The 26,319-nt window shown below is 43.3% G+C and overlaps 1 protein-coding gene and 1 long non-coding RNA gene across 7 annotated transcripts in view; one reads left to right on the forward strand and one right to left on the reverse strand.

Annotated features, from left to right (window-relative positions):
* Nucleotides 1-3,860: 3,860 nt before the first annotated feature.
* PLEKHA1 (pleckstrin homology domain containing A1) overlaps nt 3,861-26,319 on the forward strand; it is a 33,162-nt gene continuing 10,703 nt past the window's right edge. For 3 of the 6 annotated variants that reach the window (XM_080598675.1, XM_080598678.1, XM_080598680.1), the window contains exons 1-8: nt 3,861-4,021; nt 17,165-17,325; nt 19,233-19,289; nt 20,935-20,980; nt 23,107-23,204; nt 23,927-24,058; nt 24,942-25,085; nt 25,885-25,953. In XM_080598675.1, coding sequence (XP_080454801.1) covers nt 17,185-17,325; nt 19,233-19,289; nt 20,935-20,980; nt 23,107-23,204; nt 23,927-24,058; nt 24,942-25,085; nt 25,885-25,953 — 687 coding nt within the window. In that variant the 5' untranslated portion in view covers nt 3,861-4,021; nt 17,165-17,184. Of the gene's footprint in view, nt 4,022-12,138; nt 12,670-17,164; nt 17,326-19,232; nt 19,290-20,934; nt 20,981-23,106; nt 23,205-23,926; nt 24,059-24,941; nt 25,086-25,884; nt 25,954-26,319 lie in introns of those variants that run through there. The other 3 variants (XM_080598679.1, XM_080598677.1, XM_080598676.1) reach the window with 2 other exon arrangements.
* LOC308197711 lies at nt 5,172-17,158 on the reverse strand. Its single transcript, XR_013953232.1, has 2 exons — nt 13,968-17,158; nt 5,172-5,988 (listed from the first exon to the last, which is right to left on the reverse strand). It is a non-coding gene; the product is annotated as an uncharacterized lncRNA (long non-coding RNA).

Here is a 26,319-nt window from a genome sequence, read left to right on the forward strand (position 1 = left end):
TTTAGATGAGCCTTCCTATTTTGATGTCTATGAGAACACATCTGTTTGACTTGAATGAAACTTTCCCCAAGTGTCGTGTTTGAAGCTATTTGCTAGGCACTAGAGAATGGCTCTTGGTTTAAGGCTCTTCACGCTGCTTTGCCCATAGAGTAGAGGGGACAGAGATAACACACCTTCTTTATCAAGAATAAATGCCTACAAATCAGGGGTGGTCACCTTATAATGGTGGGCTGACTCAAGGAAATGTCATTATTTAAAAAAAAAAAGAACAGAAGGAGCAGAAAGAGCAGCCCCTTACCTGGCAACTCTCCTTCCAAGACAAATGATGAAGAGTGGGGCTTAGGAATGTAATACTCCACCTTGAAAAATAGGAAAGGAGCGTGGCAAAGCTACATTTCAAAAAAAGGAACTTCAAGCATGTAAAAACGGTGAGGTTAGAAAACAAAATTACATACAGTTCTTTTTCTATCACTCCTTGCGCTTATTCCTATAGGTGCATAATTCCATAAGTCACCAAACAAACATTACTTATTACACAGTATATTTTGAGTAACTGGAATCCCAAAAGGAATTTACTTCCGAACTCTCTTACTCTCTGCATTTCAATGATGAGAATCACAAGCAACTATTTTTATTTTTTTCATTTTCACAGGCATGAAGATTGTTGTGAGAATACCTGACAGCTTTTGAAAAGTATGAATAGAGACAACGGAGAGGAAATAAGTGCCTGTCTTATACTTCTGCTGGAATATACTGGGCTCTGAGCCAACCTCTAAATTGAAGCCAATGGCATTGCATAGGGCATAAGCCAGTGCAGACTTTATTCTTGCAATTTTCTACAAATTGCAGGGTAGGTAAAAAATAGATTCTGTCCTTCGTAATCTTTGCACATGTACTTTGTATTTCAGAAGAATGGGAATATATCTGAGTGACCTAATCACTTCACAGCTGAAGTTTACCTATTCGTCACTACAATTTCTTTCAGTTGTTACACTAAGACGCTTAATAGAAAGGATTAAAAATATTGAATTGCCTCTGAGTCACTGAGCACAGCCGAGCTTTAAGTCACCTATGTACCCGCTGCATACAGTACAATGTCATAACATTGCAGCCGTCACCAGCCTCCAAACGAAGGAGGTTTTGATTTAAATAGAGGAATTAGAGATGACTACACTTTGGTTTCCATACACATAAGGTGTAGACGTATGCTGGGTACAGAGGGATGGGCATAGCTGACAACTGACTTTTCCATCTCGTGCCGAGCAGTGGTTGAGCTCTTCATCTCTTGGTTCTCCACATGCATATTCCAAAACTTTCGTGAACGGTGTCACTTAACAGAGGGCATTTGGCTATTTTTAACAGTTTGTATCTCTTCTTACACAAAGATATTTCTTTATTTACATCATTTTCTCCTCACTAAATTGCAAATATTGGATAAATTGGACCTTCTCAAAAGTAAAACTGCAGTCATCTTCCATGATGGAAAATATGGTAATCTAAAATACGAGGTTTGCTACCAGACTCCAATACAATGTATTCCTCTTTTAAATGTAATCATGTTTTTTCCTTTCTTAAGTCTTGCTATCACAACACGTTGTTATTCAAACCCTGTTGGGGAGGCTGTAGAGAGCACCTGAAAGTGAAGGTGCATCAGACTGCAGAATGCCACACAGTTTTCATTTGACCACCCTCTGCATGTGTTACGAAACAGCTTTTAATCACTTTGGCTTTTTGCTTGCAAAACCAGCACATCGTTTTTGCAAACAGCTTTTCCATGCACAGTGCAATGGCAGGCCACATCCTGGAGTCCTTTTGCAAGCTGCCACAATCACGGTCATTTTGTCAGGAGCAGAAATGCCAAATCAGGACCGAAGCGGGGGAGGGACGGCATTGTGCTGGCTACTGTCAATTGTCTTGTATTAACTCCAGTAGAACACTGTTAAGTGAAAATCATCAAAAAAAATGTATGAATAATTGTGAATGGAGTACAGATTGAAAAGATTCTGGCTCGTGCAGCTGCAGAGTGTGTGACCTATCAAGGATTTGATAGGAAAAAGTTGCCAAGGGAATTGTAAAGCATTGTTTGTAGCTGACTTCAGCTTTTATTGTTGTACTCTGATTACAGCTTTTGTTTCACTGTAAAGTACAGTTGTTAAATGCCAGCTTGAAACAAAGATGTATTTACATGCAAGAACCGAGTTCAAATGAATTCTATTTTTGGAGATATCACTGCTTTGAGCTAGGAAAAAAATATTACTATTTTGGAAAGCACAAAAATTTTAGTATAAATTTAGTATGTGCTTAAAACAGAAATAGATTCCCATTCAGATTGGTTAAATATCATTACTGGAAATTGTAATGTGCCACTAGGAAAATAGTGGCTGATGGCTTCAAAAAGGCTTTGAGGTAGCATCTGAACTGACAAGCCTTCTGTAAGAGGAGAAATGGAGTGGAGGAATCCCCTACTGGCCCCTCTCCATTAAAATTAATGTTAAAATCAGAGTAATTGCATGTCAAAAAAAAAAAAAAAAAAAAAAAAGCCAGGAAATTACTATAAGCAGTAAAACGTATTTGTGTAATGGCTCATAGTTCATGCTTTCTCCTGTGTATGGCTGGTACATAGGCCTGAAATTGGCATGAATTTTAGGGCCATAACTCCCGGACTCCCACAGAACCTGGTCCAAAGCAGGCTGCAGTCCATAGTGCAGCTCTCCAGGTCACACCACCATTGTGTTCAACACCGATGACTTGCATATTCCCTGTCTCAATTCCCCACAGACAAAACGGCTGCAGTATCGTTTGTAGCACTGTAACCACTGCTGCTCTGCGTCACGTGGCGGCGGTGTACCCGTGGGGTTCAGATCAATGCGTGCTGCTTGCTGGCCACAGGGCTGGACAAAAGCACTGCATCACCCTGCTGTGTAGCTGCAATTACTGTACATAGTTATTGTACAAATCCTTCCCTTTTTAATGGGACAGAGGATTGTATTCACTGCCCCTTGAAAGACTTTACAAGAAGTATTTACAGTACTAAACTGTGACAGTACCCTTTCTTGCCAACTATATTTGAAAAGAGCACGTAGTTGCTGTATAACTAAACTAAAGAGTGTGGAGAAAATAAAGGAAACCAAATCTTTTGCCATTTGCCACGCTGCCAAATCCATTTCTGAAACTGAACTCAGCTGCTCTTTATCTACGGTTTGGGCAGCTCTTTGTGGCTGGCTCTGAGGATCTGGCCCTCAGGTGTGGGCACCATGAAATGTTGGTAATGTCACACAGAAATGTTGGTAATGTCACAGGGAAATGTTGGTAATGTCACGGGGAAATGTCGGTAATGTCACAGGGAGATGTCGGTAAAGTCACATGGAAATTTCAGTGAAGTCATGTAAAAATTTTGGTAAAGTCACACGGGAATGTTGGTAATGTCACAGGAAGAAGCATCTTCCCCGTCGGTGCTGCACACTGAGTGGCCTTGTAGCAAGCACGACACCACTTTGTGAAGTGCCCTGGATCAGTGTGTGGGCCTCGTGGTGCCGGGGAATTTGGTGCTCGCACCGTCCCGTGGGCACTGTGGCCCTGTCAGTGCCAGCTCCACAATGCCGCGGTCGTTCAGGCCCAGTGACCACAGTACTGCCGTTTGTGAGGAGGATGCCCCCGCATTTATTTAATTACCACCCCCAAAACCACACCCCCCCCACAACCGCAGCACACCACGGCCATTTCGGCCCCCCCCCCGGGAGCACACGGCGTGGGACTACACCTCCCGTGAGGCCCCGCCGAGCGGGGCGGTGCCTCCCCGCCCGCCCCCCTCACTACAACCCCCAGCAGCGCCCCGCGGCGGGGCTGCGGCGCATGCGCATGGCGGGGCGGGGCCGGGGCCGGGCGGGGACCGCGCAGCGCCGCCAGGGGCCGGGAGCGCGGCGGGACCCGGAGCGGCGCCGGGACGGGACCGGGAGCGGAGCGGGACCCGGAGCCGGACCCCGACCCCCCGCGGCCCGCCTCGGCTCCTCGCGGGGCTCCTGTGAGTGCCGGCACCGGGCCCCGCGGGAGGCGCGTCCTTGGGTTTCCCCTTTTCCCCCGGCCTTTGTGCGGGGCCGCGCCGGGCCTGGGACTGTCCGCGCTGCCGGTGCGGTTTAATTACTTGTTAATTAGGGCCTGGAGGGCACCGCCTCGGGGGGGAGCGCGGCGGGGGGGGCTCGCCGCCTGCTGGCACGGCCCGGAGGTGAGCGGCCTGCCCCGTTGCCGTTAGGGAGCGTGTCCCTAAAAGGGGCGAGGGGCTGGAAGCGGGCTTCGAGCTGTAATTTTTTCCTGTGCCTGCAGCCTGAGGCTCCCCAGGTGCGTGGCTCACCCCGCTGGCTTCGCCCCGCAGCCCCCCGAGGGGTCCTTGGTGCAGGCGGGAGGCGGCGGGTTGCTGGGTGAAGCGGTCGCCCCGTGGCTTGGGGGGACGCCGTGCGCTGCTCGGGGTGCGCGCTTTGGTTTCGAGCCTGCTTTTTTTTAAAAAAAAAAAATTATGTTTTAATTTTCATCGGTTGGCTAAGCGTGATAGTTGAAATGATTGAACATTGAGCGGCTCATCTTCGAGTGGGGAAAAGATGAGTTATATAGCTTATAGTTACGTAGAAAACGCTGTTATTTATCTGAGTAAAGTTGAGAGGGAGAATAACTTCTTACATTTTGAGATCGATTTAGGTTTCTCCATCTCACCTTACGAATGCACGGTGCTTCCGAAGAGGTCCCTAGCCATCTGCGCATGCAGTGGTCCGAACGGCGTAAGCTTTTTTGCCGCTTTCTGACAAACTGCTTACTGTGCTGACAGAAGGCCGTCACGCCTGTGAAGATGCAGTTTCTGTTCTCGTCCTGTTACCCAGCCCCATACGTGGTACCGGGACAGAGCCATGTTTGATTGTACGGTGTGGCGCTGTGAGGTGTCAGAGTAGCTTTGTGCTGTGGAATCCAGCAGGGTTTTTCTTTTTTTTTTTTTTTTCATCCACTTCCTTTTTACATAGTTAGGCTGCATTCGGTATGATGCAGCACAAACACAGCCTTCACTGAGATGGAGCTGCGTCTGGCACCTCTGGCTGGCTGATGTATGATGAGTTACTCTTTCTGTCTGTCTTTGCTGTATTTTTAAAGATTTTTTTTCTACTTTTGATTGGAAAGTTGTTACGAAGTTTGAAGGCTTGTATCGGTTTATTTCGCAAGCGGGTTACAGGTGCAACTTCCAAGCAAATTGAGTAGTGCAGTTATCTATGGGAAGAGCTCTTTCTCCGAGTTTAATCCTTCTTGGGAAGCACCGTGTTGGATAAATTCACAGGAATTTACTGTGACCTAGGAAGTCTTAACAGTGAATTTGCAACTTGCCTTGGACTTGCCTTTTAGGCCCCTGCAGTTTTGTGTCCTGTTCCTGGTAATTGCTGCTGTGGCAAGCAGCAATACTTAGGTCAGGTTTCTAAAGCAGGGAGGTGTGACAGTCCTGTTTTCCTGTTTGTCACATCAAGCATTAGGAAGTGGGCTGAAGTCTGTCTTAGCAGAGAGAGGTTCTTAGCCTTGATGGTGTTTGGAGGAGAGCCTTGTAATTCAGGGATAAAGAGCACTGCTGTTGCAGAGAGTGATAACTCACGGGAGGGTACTGTGTTTGTGTGCTCTAATAGAGCTGGCACTCGGCTTGGGAGCAGCGAGTGCTGGGCTGTTGGGGATAGCTTGGTGTAAAGAGTAAGATTTTGTGAATCTCTTTGTTTGCAGCTACTCAGCGTTGCTATTTTGGTTTGTTACTGCAGGAAAACTTGATTTTGAGTTAGTTGTGAAGATGGAGTCTGTTTTCTGAAGCTCCTGTGTTAGATAACTAGAGTTGGACAATCTTCTGTTGTGTATCTGTGCGTTTATGCATTTCAGAGGTGGAAATAAAAGATGTGCAGTAGATGACTAACAGGTAGATCGCGGTGTTTAAGGGTTTTGGAAGAACAGATGCTTTCATCTAAATCGGAGGATCTACAAAAGAAGTAGTATATAAGCAAAATAGGAAACATCTTAATGCTTTTTTACTTCTTCCTCCTCTCCCTCTGTATTTGTTCTTCCTCAGGAGCAGTAACCGAGCGATAGAGAGAAGACAGGTGCGCGTGTGGGGTATAAAGGTGTGTACGTGCAGGGGGAAAACCCAGATGCAAGAGATGGCCTTGGTTTTTCCAAGCAGCCGTGCTTCAGAAGACAAGGAAGTCATACCCCAGGACTAATAAAGGCTGTCTGTATGTCAGAATGTTAACGTAGAAGAGAGGAAGCGCACAAGTCGGGCGTTATTGACTGTAGCAGATTTTAGTAGTGCCCTGAAGTTTTTTCTAAAGCGCTTATCGCTTCTCTAAAGCAATCTCTGCTTGTAATACAGTCTCCAATGCAGTATTGGACACGGCCCAGAATGCCAGGCCTGCAAAATCCTTAATCTATTTTAGTAGGTTCAGAATTCCATCAATGTCGTTATTGCTAAATGGTTCTGGTTACTCGAGCTGACACCTATCATACCGCATGTAGTCGCTTCAAAATGCAGCAAACCAGAAGCACGGGAAAGTGAGAATGTGCTAAAAGTGTGAAGTTCCCTTGCGTGTGTGTGGTGCTGTGCACTTTGTGACCAGCTGTATGGCAGTGTTTGTCTGAACAACAGCTTGCGATGCAGGGGAACGCATCTTTCTTGCAATTCGTTTTGTTCCCCGATAATTTGGAGCGATGGAAAACATCCTCAGAAAACGCTCGCTGGGATTTTGAGCCAAGTAAACCTTTGTGCAGTCGTACAGTTGCATGAACGTAGAGGGCAGTAACTTGCTTCAGTGCCAACATATGTGAATTTAGGTAACCGGATTTGGCATAAAACATTTTTACAAAATGGAGTAAGTAATGCAGATGTCACTAGGAAGCAAGAAGCACGTGTGTGGTTTTCTCATTTTGAATCGAAATGCGGCAAGACGTGGCCATAAATGCTGCTCTCGGTGCTGTGGAAAGTCGCATAAGGAACCCAAGTATCAAGATTCCAGTGAGCTTACCTTACACAAAGGTAATGTGGCTTCTTTAAAAAGTGATAATAAAGAAGTGTGTGCTGAAGAGGTTGGAAAAAGAAGTTCAAGTTTTGAAGTTCTGTGTTCATGCATAAAATGACTGAAAGGAGTAGGGTGGAAAGAGATGGCTGGGCTATTTAAAAAAAAAAAAAAAAAAAGGCTTTCTGCACTTAGTCTGCCCTCTGAAATGAGGGCTTTGTGAATCTGTAGGTCAGAGGTCGGCTTGTTCCATGCAGTGGCCTAACCCTGAAACACTCCGATACTCGCGTCTGGCTCTCTTTTATAAATAACACCTTCCTGTTGGTGCTAGGTACAGCAGCAGGGTTTTGTTACTGGTAAGGAAGGAAGCTTGGTTCATTGTCTCAGCACTGAGCAGCGTTTTCTCCCTCCAGGGACTCAGCGAAGCATCTAGAATGTGTAGGTGTTTCTTTAATCTTGGAGAAGGAACTTATTAAGCTTTCTGGTGCAGAACTGTATGAGCCACTTACTCTGAGAGATGTTATCTGCGCAGGCAGGGAGTTGCAGGTCTGGTAGACGTTTGTGGCATTCACCAGTTTAAACAGCTTTCAGGTTTGAACATATGCCTTCGCCTCGAAAAATCTGAATAGTTTCAGGTGTTTTATGGAGAAGGAAGGTGGTTCGGTGGGGAGGCTGCCGCTCCGGGACTTGGGGAACAGGTTCAGCTCAGCGCCTTGCCAGAAGCTGCCTGTGTGGCCTGGGCCGGGCTGCTCCTCTGCCCCCCGCTCGCGCTGACGCTGCGGAGAGGTGCTGGGTGCTGCGGGGACGTGGCGGGCACCTTGGGACTTGTGGGGCACCTGGCTCCTCTGCTGCAGAGGTAGAGTCGGGGTGGGGGAAAGGTTTTCAACTGGAAACCTGTCAGGTCAGCGTAAAAGACAGAAAGCAGGTTGTTAAGGCTTTGGGGAGCACTGCATCGTTCTGCCTATTAAAAAACAAAATATAAAAGCAATGCTTAAAAACCTGAGTGAACCAGGCAAAGCTTTGCTGGTGTGATCCTGCTGCTTGAGGAACACTGGCAAAGCGTCCCTGCTCCTCTCTCAGCTGGTCTCTTTGGGAAATGGTTTTTGTTCTAGGCAGGCATTACCTCTGAACATCTCAGCTACCGGTGTGGTTTATTAGTTCCTGCTGGCGCGGTGGGCAGAGTGCCTGAAGTTGTGTTTGATTTATCGACTTTCAGGTGGAAGAGAATGAGAGAGGATCGGCGTCTGTACCCCGCCCCACCCGGGGTGGGGGATGATTTGCAGCCACTCCTACGCAGCGCTGTCTTTGGTGACTTTATGGAGCTAAAAGCGTTTTGGATTTACAATTCTGCAGGTGGAAATACGAAATGGTCTTGTCGCTGTTGTAAACTGAAAGTGCAGACGAGACCTCGCTTACCAAGCTTTGCAAACGTGAGTTCTCCTTGCTGAGAGCCTACGCCCCCAGGAACAGCCCCTGTACCGACAGAGCTGTGATAAGTTCATTACCTTAACATGTAATTATTTTGCGTACGCTCGCTGGGGGTGCTTTGGTCCCCATCGCATTTACATGCCATGTCCAAGGAGATGTTTGAACGTGTTCAGACTGGTGCCTTCATTAAGCGCTCCTCTGTTAAGTGCTAAGACAGTTACATGTTGGGCTTGTTACCGGAGTGAGCAGTCCTCTCGACGCTGCGCTTCAAAGGAAGTTGGTAACGTATTGGTTAACTCTTCGGGGAGGATTTTGGTAACGGATGAGAACTTACCCTGCACTAATAATTCAGCTGGCAAGTTTGTTTCTTTAGCTTGTAGGCTTTGTGTGCTAGTGCTGTGAAGTTTGGTAGTGGTGCTCTTGCTTCAGACGTGTTCTGCCATTCACAGCTTCAGGCTTGGGCTGTATGAAGCTCGTTGTAAGTGCTCCTTTATTTATACAGTCTTCCCAGTTTGTGTTGGTGCTCTGTTTTTATTTTTGGGGGGATGAAAAGAGCAGGATTTCTTTGTGGAATCCATTTGTTCCCTTTCCTGGGAGAAGGCTGCAGTACAGGAGTTGAAAAGCAGTGCTGCCTGCTCACGGTAAGCCCGGGATTTCCAGGCATGTCGTTGCACATAAGCGGGATTTGTGCTGCTTTGGAGCATTTCCGTCTTGCCGTGCCACAGGTCACGGGGCAATCCTGCAAGGTGCCAGGAGCCCGGTGGCTTCCTGCTGGCATCGGGATCGCTCTGTGGGTGGAGTGTTGTCGTCCTCCACAGGCATCGTGCTTGCCGCTTTGAGAAACGCCGGTGTCAGCGCAGGACAAGCGTGCAGCAAACCAGCATTCGCCTCTTTTTGCACATGCAGAAGGTGAGGGGGGAATTCAGCAAGCGGGCACGGGCTGTGCCTGACGTGAGGGCAGCTCTGTAGGCTCACGGCTGGCTTCCATGGAGGAAGGATGCTTGAAAAGAACTGTGTGGGATAAGTTACGGCAAAGTTTGTGCTCCAAGTGAAGTGTTAGGTTTTGTAGCACAGTGGCTGCACGGTCATAGCAGAGCAGCTTTTATTTTATGGGGTTTCTGCTTATGACAGAGGAGACTCTTATCGAGAGTGGGGTTTTCTTTAATTTAAGAAGTATTCAAAAAAAAAAAAGGAAGGCAGTGACCTGAAAACTTTGCCATTTGATGGTCAGAAGAGAAAATTAAGCTTCCATGGTAAACAGGATCTGGCATGTCTTCTGTAAATGAGCGTTGGCTCGCTTGCAGGAGGCAGACAAAGCCTTGCTCTAACTAAAGAGCTCTCGCTGAACTTGCTCTTGCTGAAGATGCCGGAGGTTAGTCCCAGCCGCTGCAGCACTGCCGTGATTCTGTAAGTAAGCTGGGTGCTGGGGGAGTCCCCCAGCCTTCGGAGGGCAGGGTGCTGCCCCCGCAGTGCCTTACACCACGAGCTGAGCGTGGTGGAGCCCCAGAACATTAAAATAAGCCAGGTGAAGCCTCGATGGCAACAATTTTTCATCCTGAAAGTTTTAATGTGGGTGAACCGTTACATTTTGATTCTGCATTGAAATTGTCTATAAAATTGAGTTTGATTTGATAATTAGTTACTTGCTTAGAGTGTTTTGGTTTCATTAAATCCTTTTGAATTTAAAAAAAATCAACCCAAATATTCATTGGTGGTGTTCCTTTCATTATGTGATACTTGAACTGAACCACAGCAACAGTTATTTACGCAGTTGTTGTTAGACTTTGCAGTTGGCTGCAAGTGTTAAAAATAGGCTTACATGCCTTGTTATGATCTTTTTGTGGACAAAAATCACGAATCTTGCTTTAATCCTGTGCTCATGTAGAAGCACAGCATGTTACAGGCTGGTAGGCGTGCGTAATGTGAAATCCCAGGCTGCAGACACCCAGCTCTCAGGAGCTGGCTCTAGTGCCTTACACGTGGAGTTTAATGGCGCTAGGCTGAGTGTGATATGCCTGTGTTTGAATCTGAAACCTGCCTTTGGATCTGTGTGTGAGAGGTGATCTGTTAATATTACAATACCCCTCAGTTTCCCTCCGGCTTCTGCTCCTCAGTGCTTTCAGCACACCACGTTGAAGCTAGCACAGCTGTATTTTCTTTTCCTGTTCTACTTCTCTCTCTGGTTATATCTCGCTTTGAGTAACTCTGTATTACCTCGTGTCAATATGAAGTGATGAAAACTGCGCTCCTGGCTCTCTGAAAACCTTGCACTCGTGATTGTATTCTTTTGACTGGTCTTATTTTATTGCTTTCTAGATTAGTCCTCACCCCTAAAGTATAGATGCGTTTTGAGAGTTCATCTTGTGGCCTCGTGTCATGGGATGCTTCCTCTTGAAATGCTCGTTGCAGAGAGGCGAGTGCCGTTAGGTGAGCTGCTGGGGTTTTGTTCCGGCTCTCGAGAGGTCAGTGGTGGGCAGGAGTTCTGCATCCTCTGCTGCGCCTTCCCTTTTTTTTGTGCAACACCACACCCAGGGCTTTGGGGTACAAATACCTCAAAATGGAGGCAAGGGGTTAAATTAAGAGCGTGAAACCTCATTTGTAGAAACGCCCGCAGGAACTTTGCAGGCAGCATCAGCCTGGTCCACCGCGGAACTCGTACATCACCCTTAGGAATCGTGGACGGCGGAGTCGAGGAACATCAGGACGTTTTCCTGAGAACACACTGAAGGCTTTACCGAGACAGAGGTGATGCTGCTGCCGTGTAACCTGCAGGTGAAGAGCCGGCTGTGTGGCCACGTCTCTGCCTGGGAGCCAAGAGGCCGGCGGGGCTGGCTGCCAGCGGGCCCGGCCGTGAGAGCACGGGGAGGTGGCGTGGCCACGGCGTTCGCTGCGTGTCCCTGCAGCAGTTACTGCCGCTGCGGCGCTGCTTTCCACGTGCTGCTCCGTGTCCTGTGGGTGTGAAGTTGTAGCTGGTGTGGAATACAATTACGGTCGCTTGACTTGAGGCCTACTGGAAGAGGAGGGAATGGTCATTTTAATCCCGACCTAACGAGCCTTCCTGGAGGACAGCGGATCAGATGTGTTCGGAAGCCAGCGATGGCGGAGTAAGGCCAAGTGTGAGATAAGGCTGCTGTGTCTCGGGGGTGAGTCACCAGCGCGAGTGGTGACACTTCTGTGTTGCGGCTTGGTTGGGAGCTGGATGGGTGCTGGGGGAGGGCCGTGCTGCTTGACGTGCCTCCTAGTGTGGTCGGGGATAACAGAGCCTGCTGGTGCTTTTTTTTTTTTAATTTTGTATTTTGAAGACTGGCTTCATATGTTTAAGGACTTCCTTGCAAGTAAATACTGCCCTTTGCAGCTGCTTTTTTTTTTTTTTTTTCCTTTTTAAACCACATTAGAGAAGAAATCTAAATTTAGGGGTCAGCATATCCTGGCGGCTTCCAGTTCTCATCTGCAGCATGCTGCTGATGGCTTCGTATCTGTCTAGCAAGTCAGTCATGTCATCTGCTGACCCGAAGCACTCCATGGCTGCCGTGCCCTCTGGGAGAGAAATGGGACGGTGAAGCATCTTGGGGAAACGGCCAGTCCTAAATTATCGCTGGAGTAGTGCCCAAGTCATCTCTGCAGCTCCTGGGTTAGCTTTTTTTCCTGTTGTGTTTTGGTTGCCTAAGAAAATGGGGACTTCAAGGGGTCTGGGAAAGGTGAGCGAGAAGTTGTCTCTGGACTTAAGTTATCTATACAGCGTTCAGTGCCCCTGCTGGAAAGCTTTTCAGGGGGCTGAAAATAAAGAAGTTTAAACAACTGTACTGAAGATTAACGTGACTTGTTTTCGGCTCAGAAGAGCCTCTGGTTGTCTCAGGGTTTCCCCCTTTATTGCCCTGTAGGTAGGCAAGAAGGAGAGCTTTCATTGCTGTGCCTTTCGGGGCGTAAGCAGGACAGTCTGAACTCCTCCTTTCCCTTGGGAAGCCAGTAAATGGTCAGTAACAAATAAAACCAACTGGAGAGCTGCTGAATTACAGCAGGAGGCTCTCAGTAACTGCTGAGGGCACCCAGTGACCGAGCTGTCCCCAAAGCCACAGGGAAGAGCAGCCCCCCGAGGGGCTGGGGGTGCCGCTGCCTTCCCTCTGCCAGCTGGAGCCGTGGGGAGGAGCTGCAGGCATGACTCAGGGCATCGTGTTGTGTTTATCAACCTGCTTTTATGGATGTTGTTCACCACGTCATACAGGTGAGTAAGTAGTCGTGCATTTTTCTCAGTTGTCTTAACTCTGTCCCAGCCTGGCCCGGTACAATAATCTAAAAGTCTTCTGTGGTGTTTTGAACTTTGGATTGAATTTTCAAATGCTAGCAGAGCAGGAAGCTTAAGTGTTAGTCTAAGTTAAATAAATAATAAAAATTATATATACACACACAAAGTTCAGGGAAAATACATGTAGAATAAACCTAAAAGGCCTTAAGGACCAGTGCCCGTCTTGCTTTATTTTTCAGTCCAACTTTCATATGGATAATACAAAGCCTGTTGCATGTTCCCTTCGTTCATACCGAGTTCCCCTGCCTGCAGTGAGCCAGCAGATCTGCTTTTTATGCCCGTTGTGTAAATTAAGCATTAGCTATAAAAGGCGAGATGGAGCTATTGAGATGCTACCTTGCACGCCGCTTTCGTAGTCCCGTACAGACTTTGTACTTGGAGTATGGAGGAAGCCACTGATCTGTAACAGAGGTAAACGCCAGAGCAGGTGTTGGCATGAGGCTAAAAATAGAAATTAGCGTAGGAGAGCTTAACCGGTCGGTTATAAATGGAGAAACGAGATGCCTCATGCCTCTTCAGGTTCTAGTCGTGTCATTGTGCGCTTACAGCTGCAGGCTGCGAGAAGGTGATCGGTGACTTGTTTTGTGGTGCCCAGGAGGCCAGGCAGCCTTCAGCTGTGATATAAATATTGAGGAATGCTGGTGTACGGAGGAAAAGAGTGGTGAGAGGGGAAATCCGACAGAAGTTGGGCCGAGGCATGTACCTCCTTAAATTAGTACTCTGCTGCTGGAAAAAGGGATGTAAGGCTACAAAAATAAGCGAGACGTCCTGTTTGGATTGTAACGCAGCCCTCAGAGTGAGGAGCTTAGAGGTGAGGTTTTTTTTGAATTCCTATATATGAGAGAATTCAGAGAATGGGTTTTGAAAAATACTTCAGCTTCTGGTGGGTTATGGCAGAAACCAGGGGCTGCAGGGATTTTTTTCAGAAGCAGCACTGTGTCATCGCCCCACGTTGCCTCTCCCTCCAGGGAGGGAAGGCAAAAGAAAATGAAGCTGTATGCAGTCTGTTACAGGGCTGATACCTTCAGCTTTTTTCTCCGGAGATCAGTCTTTTTATAGGATTAGATTGTAAAAGTAGGCAAAGAGAATTCTTACGCTGCTCTGTGCTGCAGAAAACAACTGTGTGCATGTAACCAAGAGCTGTAAAAAGTGCAAAGACTTGGAAACTTTTATTTTCTACGCCCTGAAATGATGACTTCACAAACAGTAATTGATACCTGTTACATAGCATCCACGTTGTGAGGAGCAGCTTTAATTTCAAGTTCTAGGGAGCTGTCAGATTGGTGGCCTTCGTATGCAGGACACCTGGCTGGGTATCACTACCGTCAGGATTAGTCATGGGGCAGTTCTGCCTTCGTTGTCAGGCGTGTTCAGATGCTTTAGTACCTGGGAGAAAGGCATAAATTGATTTTTACATGCACCAGCAGATTATGGTTCTTTAATGAAAGCCGAATAGAATTGGTATTAATTTGCAGTGGATTCCTGCCAAGGTGTGGTATGATGGAAGCAGTGCTTTAAAACCGGAGAGCAGTTGCGTGATTTTACGTTTCATTACAAGTTTATAACAAAGCTCGAGGGTTTTTTAGTGTCAGTCTGGTAGGCTTCAGTAATCCTATGAAGAATTTCGAACTAATCTGAAGAAAACATCCATTATATAACCAGCTTTTAAAATTAACTGGTCACTTATCCTGTATTTTCATCAGAGGATAAAGGAATAGAAATAATATTTTGTAGACAAGAAATTAGCTGTTAGCACTTTGAGACGGAAAATCTGTATGAATTTTTTCCCACTGTGGAAATTGATTTATTGATGAATAAGAGAGCTGCTGATTTTTGTATTTCACCCTGGAATAAACGGTGGGTTACAGTTCAGCTGCCCCTAACCCTGTGCTCACGGAGGAGCATTTGAACGCTGCACTCGCTTTTCCTTAAAGCTTTTCTCAAACGCAAGTCCTCCCCCAGGGGAGAGGGGCTTTGAAAACTCAGTTGGTTTTATTCGGTGGTTTTTAATCAATTTGTGTCTTGTCTCAGAAACAAGTTTTCCTTGTTTCATTTTCTTCACATCTGCGGAGGAGGCAGCATCAGCCTGCTCAAACAGGAAACCAGCCACCAGCAGCTGCTTTTTATAGGCACAGGGCTTTTCTGGGCTTCAGAAACACTTTATAGCGAGCTGAAATCGAGTCCCAGAAGCGCTCCGTGTTGAGGACAATTTAGGACAACGCTGGTAAATGACAATTTTAAAATTGATCGAAGTTAAAACAGTGTGGTGCCAAGCTCAGCCAGCGTAGAGGTGAAGAATAGAGGGCAGCCACCCTTCAGCCTGCCCCAGCTACAGGCGTGGGGGGGATGTTTATGGGATGAAGATGTTACTCCAGCGTGAAGTGATCCCAAGAGCCAGTGGGGGAATTACTACTGAGTGCTAGTTACTGTTATGACATTGTCTTGAGAGTGCTCAAGTGTTTGGGTTTGTTAGTTAGGAGCAGCGCTCACTCACAGAGCTTGGCTTAGGTCTGTGCTATTGAAATGGTGAGCACACGCTAAGAAAACTTAATCACCTCAGTAAATCTTTTTACTTTCTTGAAGATCAAACCCGTGCCTTTGAAGTTTTGAACCATCATCTCATACCTTAAATGTGGAGACTCCTTCACCTTATGAAGGTGGAAAGAACAGATCAGTCAGGGCTCAGTAGAAGGCTTACACCCATGTCGTGTCCCTGCAGCCATGTAGAAAATATCTTGCGTCTCCAACAAGTGTGCCGACCTGGTTTTACACAAAAATGCATGAGACTTTAGTTTTAAATTGCATTCTAGTACACACACACAATTTTTAGTAGCCTGTCATCGCTCTGAAGCTGTGGTCTCTGTAGGTTTTTGCCAGTGCTGCTGAACGGGGTTTGTTAGGCCGGGTCCCTGAGGGCTGCGTTTTGGACTTGAACTGGCACCAGGAGATTTGTGTGGTGTTTGTTGGGTACGAAAAAGGTTGGTTACCTCAAGGCTGAGTTATCGGACTTAGCAGTGGTTAATAGAACTCGTTCTAGTCTTGCGTTGGAATCGTGACAACACAAAATGATTTCTCAAATTCTTGAAGCAAAACTTGAATTGTAGTCAAATTCTAACTGGTGATACAAAGCACAGGCAAGTAGGTGCAAGCAGATATCTACATACTTGTATATCTGATGCCCAGAAAGAAGTACGTGCTGAAGTGTGTATCTGCCAAAAATGAATGCTTCAAAATGTATTTAACAGTGTGTTGTGTTCTGCTGTGGTATCTCAATAGCTGCGTACAGATAGTTATCGAGTGTCTGCCTCGTTATGTGTGCGTATAACTATTTAAATAAAATTAAGGAAATAATAAAAGTAAATTTCAATAACTATTAAACTTTCATATTACGCCGAGGAAGCTGAAAGATTTTATGAAAAGGGTCTGAAGTGCTTAAACCTTTTATGTCTTGAGTTAATATTTTTGGGTGTGTGGCATTTGATTTATTTTTAGCAAAATGTAAAGACGACTGAATTGTTACAGTCCTGCTCTGGTAAAGATTGGCATCAGCCTGATTTTATTATTTAAATGTTGGCTTATTGGCTTTTCTGTATTAGTATGGGAATTTACTTCTGGTTTTAGAGCTGGCTCTTAAGGTAAAACGACTGTCCCTTAAGTTGAAAAAGCAAAGAGGGAAGAAAAAATGGAGCCGTAAAAGGCAAAGCAGGCAAAATGGGAATAAGTGGTCGGCAGTACAGATTCTTTAAAAACAAACAAAAAACCCTAACCCGTGACCCTCAAACTTAGCCCCACGTGGATATTGAGAATTTTACTTTTGGACTAGCAAATGTGTTCGTGTCTCTGCTGCACACAGGGTCATTCTTACTTTTTTACTGCATAACGTGTGAGGATGAAAAGTTGTCTGTTTATACCATTGCTAGCCATGAAGTGGTTTTTTTTTTTTGTAGGAGAAAAGAGAAATGTGAACAGTGTTTTTAAAAAGCCTTTTTCTTGAACTTACTTGAGCAAATGTGAAAAACCGTTTTGGACAGTAGAGCTGCTGACAAAGATCCTTTCTTGACCATGAAAGGCAATGTCAAAGGAGGAAGTGTAAACCTAACATTATCTCAACTTTGTGCAAATTGTGAAGGAGAATCTGTGATTATTCTTTAGTGATTTTTTGTAAAAACTAGTCTGAGTGCTCTTTTATTTATTGCTTAGATAGCCTGAGTGCATATTTCAAGGAAGTAAGAATGACCCGTCTGAAAATCCAGTGCTGGTGGTGGGAGGAAACAGCTATACTTCACTTACTCTTCGGTAGAAACTTCTTTAAGCTGCTAGCAGAAACTGCTCAAAAAATAGTGGGTGGGCACAGAGCAGTTGTAAGATCCGTAATGAGGAACCTCGTGTAACTCGTATGCTTTTTGTCCTGCAGTGTGATGTTCAGGGTCAGAAATGCCTTATGTGGATCGTCAGAATCGCATCTGTGGTTTCCTAGATATTGAAGAAAATGAGAATAGCGGGAAATTTCTGCGGCGGTACTTCATCCTGGACACGAGAGAAGACAGTCTGGTGTGGTACATGGATAACCCACAGGTGAGATGTTCTTGGCAACAGTTGTTTGGCCTCTGTCAATTTCAACTTTTTTTCTTCAGTAAACTTGTTAAAAATCTGAAGAGGGGGTTTAGTATTAGTTTTATGGACCTGGAAACTGTTTTTTTAAAAAAGGTGAAATCATGTAAATTAGTGTTCTTAGATATGTGCAGCCTTTTAAAGAAGAACATGATTCATGTTCTCATTAAAGCACTACTACTTGCAGTTTACAGTAAAACATAAAACCAACTTGAATATCAGTGAGTTGCCAGTGTATGGGAATCTAAGTATTGACAGGAGAATTGGGGATCAGATGGGAACTGGAATTTGATACTGCACTTGAATCAGTTACTAGTTTTCTAGCATGGTATATTACTACATTTTTTCTCTCAAGTGTCTTGAATGTGCATTGCAGGTTCTCGCAGGCACTAGGTAGTTCTGTACTGTATAACCAGCTGAGCCAAATCACATACTAGCTTCACTACACAGGTCTTTTATTTCACCTTTAAGCCCATGTGGAAGTTCTGTAGCTTTCCTTGCACTGCTTGGGTCAGTTAGCTCTTTGTTACCTTACCTCAACAGAATCAGTCACTGAAAAGCAAATTCTAGTGATGCTTGCAATTGTGTTGTGACGTGAATGCTATATGAAGGAGGAAAGCTTTTATTCATCATGACTGAGAGCATCCTTCACCTAAGTTACTTTCAATATGTACACGCATTGGTGTTTTGTGGCGTAGGGGAGAGCAGATAGTCCCTTAGGGTTTGGGTACTGAAGCAGTGACAGCGCAGGACCTAGGTCAGCTGACAGCAGTCTGCCAGAAGAATATTTGGATACCATTCTGTCAGGAAGAACGAGTTAAAATGCAATAGAAGCCCAGTGTTCAGAGAAACGAGTGGGGGAAAAAAAAAAGGCTTCATGAATGTGACGTGACCAAATCATTCGGAAGTTCTTACTGAGGAGAAAAAAATAATTTCTGGAAATAAGGAGATATTTCAAATGTTTTATCACAACAAGTGAAAAGAAGCAATTCCTTTTTTCAGTTTCTTCTGTGATATATCTAGGATGTGGGTAAAAATTTGAGGTGCTGCAGAAGTTGCACTTGGAGCCACTTTGTGGAGACCTTTCTTAATCCTTAAAGTGATGCAGCCCTTGATAGAGGATGAGTCTATGGTGTGTGCAGAAATTCATTGGGCTTTTTGTTCCTGATAGAGTTGCTCTATTTGTATCTGTGAAAATCAGTTCAGCTGTTCAAAGAATCAACGCTGTTAAGTCAGCATTGTGATGTAAAAACAACAGAGGAGTCCTATTTGGATTGTAAATATGTAAATCTGTAAAATGCAAACTTGCCTGCAACTTTAGGAAGTATCATGGTCTTTCACTTTTACCTTGTTTAACTTTGCATAGTTCTTCTAGTTATATAGAATGTGTCCTTGCTTTCTGGCCAGTAACTTTAATATTAAAAAATCAGAGTCTGTTTTTAATGTTTTAGAAAATATGTGAGGCGGTCTTTGAAGTATGTGACATAGATGAGTGTCACTTCGTGTCCCTTCCGCCTGCCCAGGTCAAAATACATAAGACGCCAACATCTGTTGAGGAAAAAGTATTCTTTCCGGATTTCCTGGATGCAGACCTGCAAGAATCCTTTTTCCTCTAGTAAAATACATAAACTTTTGAAACAATTACTACTTGTATTGTTTCTAGCAGTCTTTCTGTTTTTAGTTGATTAACAGATGTGTGTATAATAAACAAGGAGTTTAGATCCTGTTGCAAGCATGCATTGTGTATTGTCTATAAAAACTCGCAGGGCTTTGTTTTTGTTTGTCAAATTGAATTTGTTTTTTTTTGTGCGTAAACACTGAATGTGAATGAGAATAACTCAGTTTCACCTTGTAACATTGATTTGTTTCAGAATCTTCCCTCTGGGTCTCCACCTGTTGGAGTCATTAAACTTACCTATATTTCAAAGGTAAGATACGTAAGGCACTGATTGCTAAATATTGGTGGTAACTGCTAAGTGATGCTTATAAATGCTTCAACTTTGGACAATTTTAAATGCCTCTTATGTAGGGCATGGGAAGCTTTTTGCTTGTGTGCTCTTCCTGAATTTTAGTGAAGTGTTACAAATACTCGAGTAGTACCAGATTAAAGTCAAAGCAGACAACTGTGTTGTATAGGTTTGTTTTCTGAGTTGAAAGGGCAGCTGTTTAGTGCATAGAATTAATATTTCTGAACAGTATGCTTCAGTTCTTTATGAGCATTTGAATTCCAATTAGTCTTGGAGAAAAGACAGGGCATTTATGGAGTGAAATGTAAGTCATTGGGAGTGATAGTTTGTAAATAAGAATGACTTTTAATAGTGCAGAGAAATTTATAGAAAATACTTAGTTCTTTATACTCTCTGTACATTCAGTTCCAAATACATGTAAAGGAAAATGGAGAACTAAGTCTGTGTGGTTAAACTTGCAGCAGATACTGCATTGACAAATAAGTAGAGAAAAACAATTGACCTTCTCTTGCCTTTCTGCTTTTATCACCTTTTCTTTGTATCAGCTCTTTTGTTCTCATGCTTCATCTCCCCATCTTCCATTCTGTATTTTTTTATTCTTGTAAAGACATCAGCGATGCTAGTAGTATCATGAGTACAGAAATGCCTGATGTGCTCATGTCCTTCCTCATTTCTTTCTCACACTACTTTGACCAAAACCTCACATTTGTCATCTTAAGAAATCTTGTATCTCACTTCTAATGGGCACAAGGGTGGTACAAAGGCACCTGTGTGCCTTTGGGCACCTCGGCAGGCAGCTCAGTGTGCCTTCTGTGCTGAGGCTCCACCAGACTGTGACAGTGTGGTTGCGCTGGCATTTAGGCTGTTGAATAAAACACATTCAGCTGCAGGATGAGTCAGGACTGCTGAAACTGGCTTTGCTAGACAATATCTTCATGCCCAGCCCTGTGTCACGCATTGAATAGTATGACAAAGGCTACTCATGAGTCCTCTTCCACGTGTTTTACTTTGCATAGTTCTTCTAGTTATGTAGTATGTGTCCTTGGTTTCTGTCCAAGGAACAATTTTGAAGCAAGAGACTGCTTAGCCTTCTCTTCCCCCCTCAGTAGAGGTGCTCTGTAATGTGAAAATAGCAGTGCCTCTCTCCTTTGCCCCTCCTTCCCCAGCATCCCAGTGGTTTAGAGAATCTCTGAAGAAAAGTAGCTGCTATTATGGTAACGAGCCAAAATATACCTGATGCCCTTGACAGTACTAAAACGTCCTTGAATTTTTAGTTCAGTTGAGGGATGGAAGTTCAAAATGAAAGCAGAAGTGTTATGTTCACAGATTTCAACGTTCTGTCTGAGATTTTTCCCTTAATTAGGAAGGTAATGAATCCTTAAACTTAAGGAATTGGAACATATGGCTTAAGCTGCCTTCTTAACATAGGACGTGCATCTTGAACTGAATTTTATAGTGTTTTTCTTTATATCTATGTATCATTATACTTGATGAGCTACCTGATGCTGCTCATCCTCAAATTCAGCTATTTAAAGGAGAAAATTGTGATATTTGATGTATATTTTTGTGTACACGGTAATATTTATGGTGTTAATTTTCCTCCTAGGTTAGCGATGCAACTAAGCTAAGGCCAAAGGCAGAGTTCTGTTTCGGTAAGTTCTCATGAGCAGCGTGCATGCCAACTGTGTTCTTCAGAAACCTGAAACAGAGAGATGTTCTGCAATTCTAGTACGAGATGCAGCTGGTAGTGTTTTTCAGAAATAACTTGCGTTCGCTGTTTCCCCTTTAATAAGGGAGTAATGTTGGCTTCTTCATGAGGTGTTTTTATGGCTTTTTCATGCTACAGCTTAATGAGGAGTAGGTGAGAGGTTTTTATTCAGATGTTTGAAGTTTCTGAGGCAATAATAAGCTAATTAAAAACGATGGGTGTTTTCAGAGACATGGCATGCCTGTCAGCTATGGAGATAAGTAATTTAACTGTTTTAATCTGTATTGCTCACAAAACAGTTTAATTGATCTAAAACTGCTGTCGTGCCTGCCAGTGCTCTTACATCAAGTTTCAGCCTATAGTGCTGCACTGAAGAAATAATTTGCTTGGGGTACCTTCAAGGTTTATTGATGTTTAAACTTGTTTCAACTTGGGTAAAGCTTTGTTTGCTCGTAAGTCCCTTTTTATTAGATTTTTCATATTTATAAGTCACTTGTCTAGAACTTACCATAATTCCAGAATTTCATGACAGGCAACTTGCACTCACAAAAGTATACATAAGGACCGGAATCAGCCGCTGCTCTGTTCATGAATAACTGTTCTTTATGGCTGCCTTCACGTCGGCATTATCTCAGCTGAAGGCGCTGAGAACGCCTGCGGGGTTTGAGGCAGTTGGCTGAGGCGCACCTCGCCGTGGGCAGCGTTACGCAGGCTGAGAGAAGGTAGCTCTGCTCGAATTGGGCAGATCCACAGCAGGCTGGCTTGTGCCGCGAGCCATGCCATGTGTGATTTTGGCCCTGGAGAGGATTGTCTGCTCTGCGCTGGATTCCTCTGAAGTCTGTGCTGAGCTAGTGAAACACTTGGTAATCACACCGGGTGTAAGGCTTCGGGGGTTCTAGAGCAGTACCTCGTGTGTCAAGGCAGCTGGTGATTCCTCTGCATATGGGCACACGTTTATCCTCATCAGCTGTAGGCCAGCTCTAAGAAGGTGTAATAGTCCAAGATGCTGGCTTACAGCTCGTGATTTTCTTGATCTATTAAACCATCTTTGATACTCAGAAGGAAGAATCACGTGTATTCTTTTCATTTAAATATTGGGAGTTGTTACACCTACCTGCCAACTCATTATGCAGTTTTGTATTTGAATTAATATTTGCATCTAATAAAATTTGTTTTATATATACATCCATTTTAATATACATTCACTTTGTGGGGAGAGGGAGCTCAGGGAGACTGAGTTAATGGACGAGAAAAGTATTTGTTCCTAGCATGTATTTGCTTTTAGCAATGACTTGAGCTGTTATGTTATATGTAGGGCAGCAAATGCTTTGAAGTTCTGGGAGGGTTTAGTTAAAGTTCACCTTAAAACTAATTTCAGAATAGGCTTGTGAGATACCTAATCAGGATTATTTTGACACAAAGGAAATATGTTTGTCTATTTTGGATAAAGGACTGCTAGGTGTTGCTAGGTAGAAATAGAAACTTATTAAAAATATGCTTTCACTGCTAAGTCACTAAACTAACTTTTTTTTTGTTGTGGAAATCTTAAAGATGCTTGGTCCAGAGCATCATGTATTTAGTAATCAATATTGATTTTCCAGAAATTAAAAATAAAAATCTGTGATTGTCATCACATTAATACGTTTCCTGCAAATGATAACGTATACTGGTCAGAGGACTAGGGGGAGAAACTTCAGAAATCCCTGATTATAAGCCTTGATGCTTAGGAAAGTTGAGACTGAGGAAAAAGAAATCTGTGAGAAAATTCTAGTTAAAACTCAAGGGTTTATTTCTATGTAATAAAAATATTTTAACCAACTCTCTATGCTTCAGATTAAGCGGAGAGTTTAAAATAAAAAAGGGAGGGGGGTTTAAGGTGGTATTGTTCTGGCTTTTTTGAATGAAGGTGGTCTGGCATGTGTGTGCATCTTTAGATGACTTCCTAAAAATAAATGAAGCATAGAGCTTAAATACTCGAAGTGGATTTTCTATCTGAAATTGTTCTTATGGTGTAAAGTTTGCTCTTAAATTTCAGTGTTTTTAGTGTTCATAATGTTTTTTTTTCCACAGTTATGAATGCAGGGATGAGAAAATATTTTCTACAAGCCAATGATCAGCAAGACCTTGTTGAATGGGTAAATGTTCTGAACAAAGCTACCAAAATCACAGTAAGTCATTTAGCTGATATTTGGCAATGTTTTCAAATGTTGACTTTCTCAAGGTCTATTATGTTTCCAGTTTTTACACTAGAGTAATCATTTCATTTCTATTAAAAAAAAAAAAAGCTTTGTCTGGTCTGCAAGACTTGAAGGAACTGTACAGAGATCCCCCCAGACTTGAGTTCATTTTAGTTTTTTGCTTTTGGAATTAGATGACAATGTGTTTTCAGCTTTATTACAGCATCTGCAGTCTTTGTGCCATGTATTGGAATGTAAATGAAAATTTCATACTAGTCAGACATGCTATTTAAAAAAAAGTCTTGATACCGTAGCACTGTGTTCATGGCCTTACTGTGAGAGCTGCACAGGGCAGTGGGGAGTCTCCGTTCTACAGCACGTGTTACTGAAAGGAAGTGAGAAATAAAGAACTGCAAGTCAGACATGCTTCTTGAAGATCAAATATAGCACTTAGGACAAAGCTGGGAGTTGATTTTGAGTTTTCAGTACACCTGGGGACTTGGCTTAAGTGGCACCAGTTTTATTCTGAGGACTAAAGCTTAGTCATTGCAACATAATTTAATGTAAATTTTTTCTAGCCTTTAACAACTTAAGAACACTTCTTAAATCCTGCTGAAAACAAATTAACAATGTTTGAATAATACTTAGTGTTCTTTTCTGTATTTATAAAACCTTATGTTGACTTATGTTATTGTTTCATGTTTGACTTTGAGGTACCAAAGCAGTCCGATCCTCTGTGTCAAATGGATACTGCAAACCGTCAAGCTGAAAGCCCAGGTGGAAAGAAGCAAGTGTCTTACAGGACAGAAATTGTTGGTGGTGTTCCTATCATTACACCTACCCAGGTAATAACTTTAAAACGAGTCGGGTGTTATTTGTTAGAGGAAGCTTTGTTATTTGGTAGGTGAGAATAGGTTGTGTGTCATTATACAGCTGTCATCTTCTAACCTTGCTCAGAGGACTGATGTTTTGATGCATACCTTCTAGTATTACTGAGTAGTCGCTCACTTTTGAGGATTTTATTCCCTTTCTACAAGATTATAAAGAATTATACAAGGCTATAAATAACTACATGAGTGGGCTGGTGCTCTTCAGTGTGCAAAAGAAATAACTAAAGGAGGATATAAGAGGTCTACAAAGTAACAATTGGCAGAAGTAGATGGCATGTGTAATGTATGAGAGCTATGAACTCCTGAACAAAGCTAATAGTAAAACAAAGGGATAGAGGAGCTCCTTCAGTGAGCAGTAAAACGTGAGATACTTCTTGCCAAAAGATTACACGGATACCAGAAACTTTGAGTTCAAGAGATTAGATGGGCTTATGGAAGAAGCAGTCATGTGGTGTTAAACCTACAAAGCTATATCTGTTTCTGGAAGTTCCCTGAGCTGAAAATAGCTGGAGATTGGATTAATGTCATGTGAATGACATGCAAACACCTGAATTCTGTGTTGCGTGGTGCTAGAAATTGTTTTTTTTGCTTTAGAAAACTCGCGCTTTCTTACTGTAACTTCTAAATGAACTTTGCAAGTTCTCAACCAGAGCCTTTAGAGCCTCAACAGTTGTCTCTAAAAATCAATTGAAATATTTGGTTCTTTCAAAACAAATCAGAAATAGGATTTGTGAGTGTGGGATAATACAAATATTTCCTGAGTAGTCATAGGATGGTTATTCTTTGACCTTTAGAAAACCTGAAAATATTCTGAGCTTTCCTAATTTTTTTTTCCTAGAAAGAAGAAGTCAATGAGTGCAGTGAAGGTGCTGATAGGAATTATCTGAAACGATCACAAAGTCACCTTCCTTACTTTACTGCTAAACATCCTCCAGATAATGCTATTATCAAAGCTGGCTACTGTGTTAAACAAGGAGCAGTGGTAAGTACTTGAGATCAGCGTGTTTCATCAGTCAAGAAGGTAGTTCTACTTACCAAGTAGATGATTTGAAGGGGAAAAAAAAAGACAGCAACTGTAGCATTATTGCCACTATTAAGGATGGTTAAAGATAAAACCTTATCCTCCTGTGGGATATAATGTCTGCATTACTTCTTTTCATGACTACTTTCTTTAGTATTGTTCTGTTGATGTTTTGGAGAAGACAAGTTGTCTGCAAGCAGATTTTCACAGTATGGTTAGCACATGCAGCAAAGAATTGTTCTCTATTGCAGTTATGTAGAGATCCTTATTTTGTTTACTAGAAGCGTCTGAATTAAAAGAGAAGTCTTGCATGCTCTTTAAAATCACTGAAGTGTTTATCCAAAGCTACTTTTAGTGAAGTTCAGAGGAAGAATGGTAAAACTTGTCAGACTGAATAACCTCAGTGGAGCTGAGTGTGGTGGCTTGCTGAACAGACTAAAAGTAAATAAACAGTTCAGATATGCGTGCTGTGAGTTCTCAGACTCGTTTCATCTTGGATTATGAAGCTTCTTGTAAAACTACAATTTTCATTAGAAGTCAACCAGGAGCATTTAACGTACTGTCTTTTAATGTTTTTTATAGGGTATTTGTGTTGCTGAGTTGCTATGATTCAGTGGAGGTTGTTGCGAGAAAGATTAAAACTTCTGGAAGCTAATATTCTATTACAAGAGTTTTTTCAGTTCTCCTTCCCTAAAGAACTGGGCAGACACTTGCTGAATTACTTTGCAGACTATGCATATAAAATATTTTCTTTCAACAGATGAAGAACTGGAAGAGAAGATACTTTCAGTTGGATGAAAACACAATAGGATATTTTAAGTCTGAACTGGTAAGTTTCCAATCGTGTGTTGCTTACCAATGATGCTTACAAGAAAATCTAAACTACACTTGTATTTGAAAAACGAAGTGTTCTGCTCCAGAAACTCTTTGCTCTGTACTATAATAACTCTTTGTGGTTGGGAAGAAGAAAAAGCTTTTAGGGTGGCTGTTAACTTGGACTTGAGTCTTCTCTTTGTGAATCTGTGAGTAGGGCGTTGAAGAATGACAGTAGGGTGTATTCTGTAATAACATTAATTTTTTTAGCATTTTACATCACTTTGTACTTGCATATACTTTGCTCTTGAAACAGCCGATCATTATGGGGTGCTTATCATGCAAATGATGGGATCTTTCCCATGGCAGCTAAGACGTGTAA

This window comes from Anser brachyrhynchus (genome assembly GCF_964034855.1).
Source record: "Anser brachyrhynchus genome assembly, chromosome: 6".
NCBI classification, from domain to species: Eukaryota; Metazoa; Chordata; class Aves; order Anseriformes; family Anatidae; genus Anser; species Anser brachyrhynchus.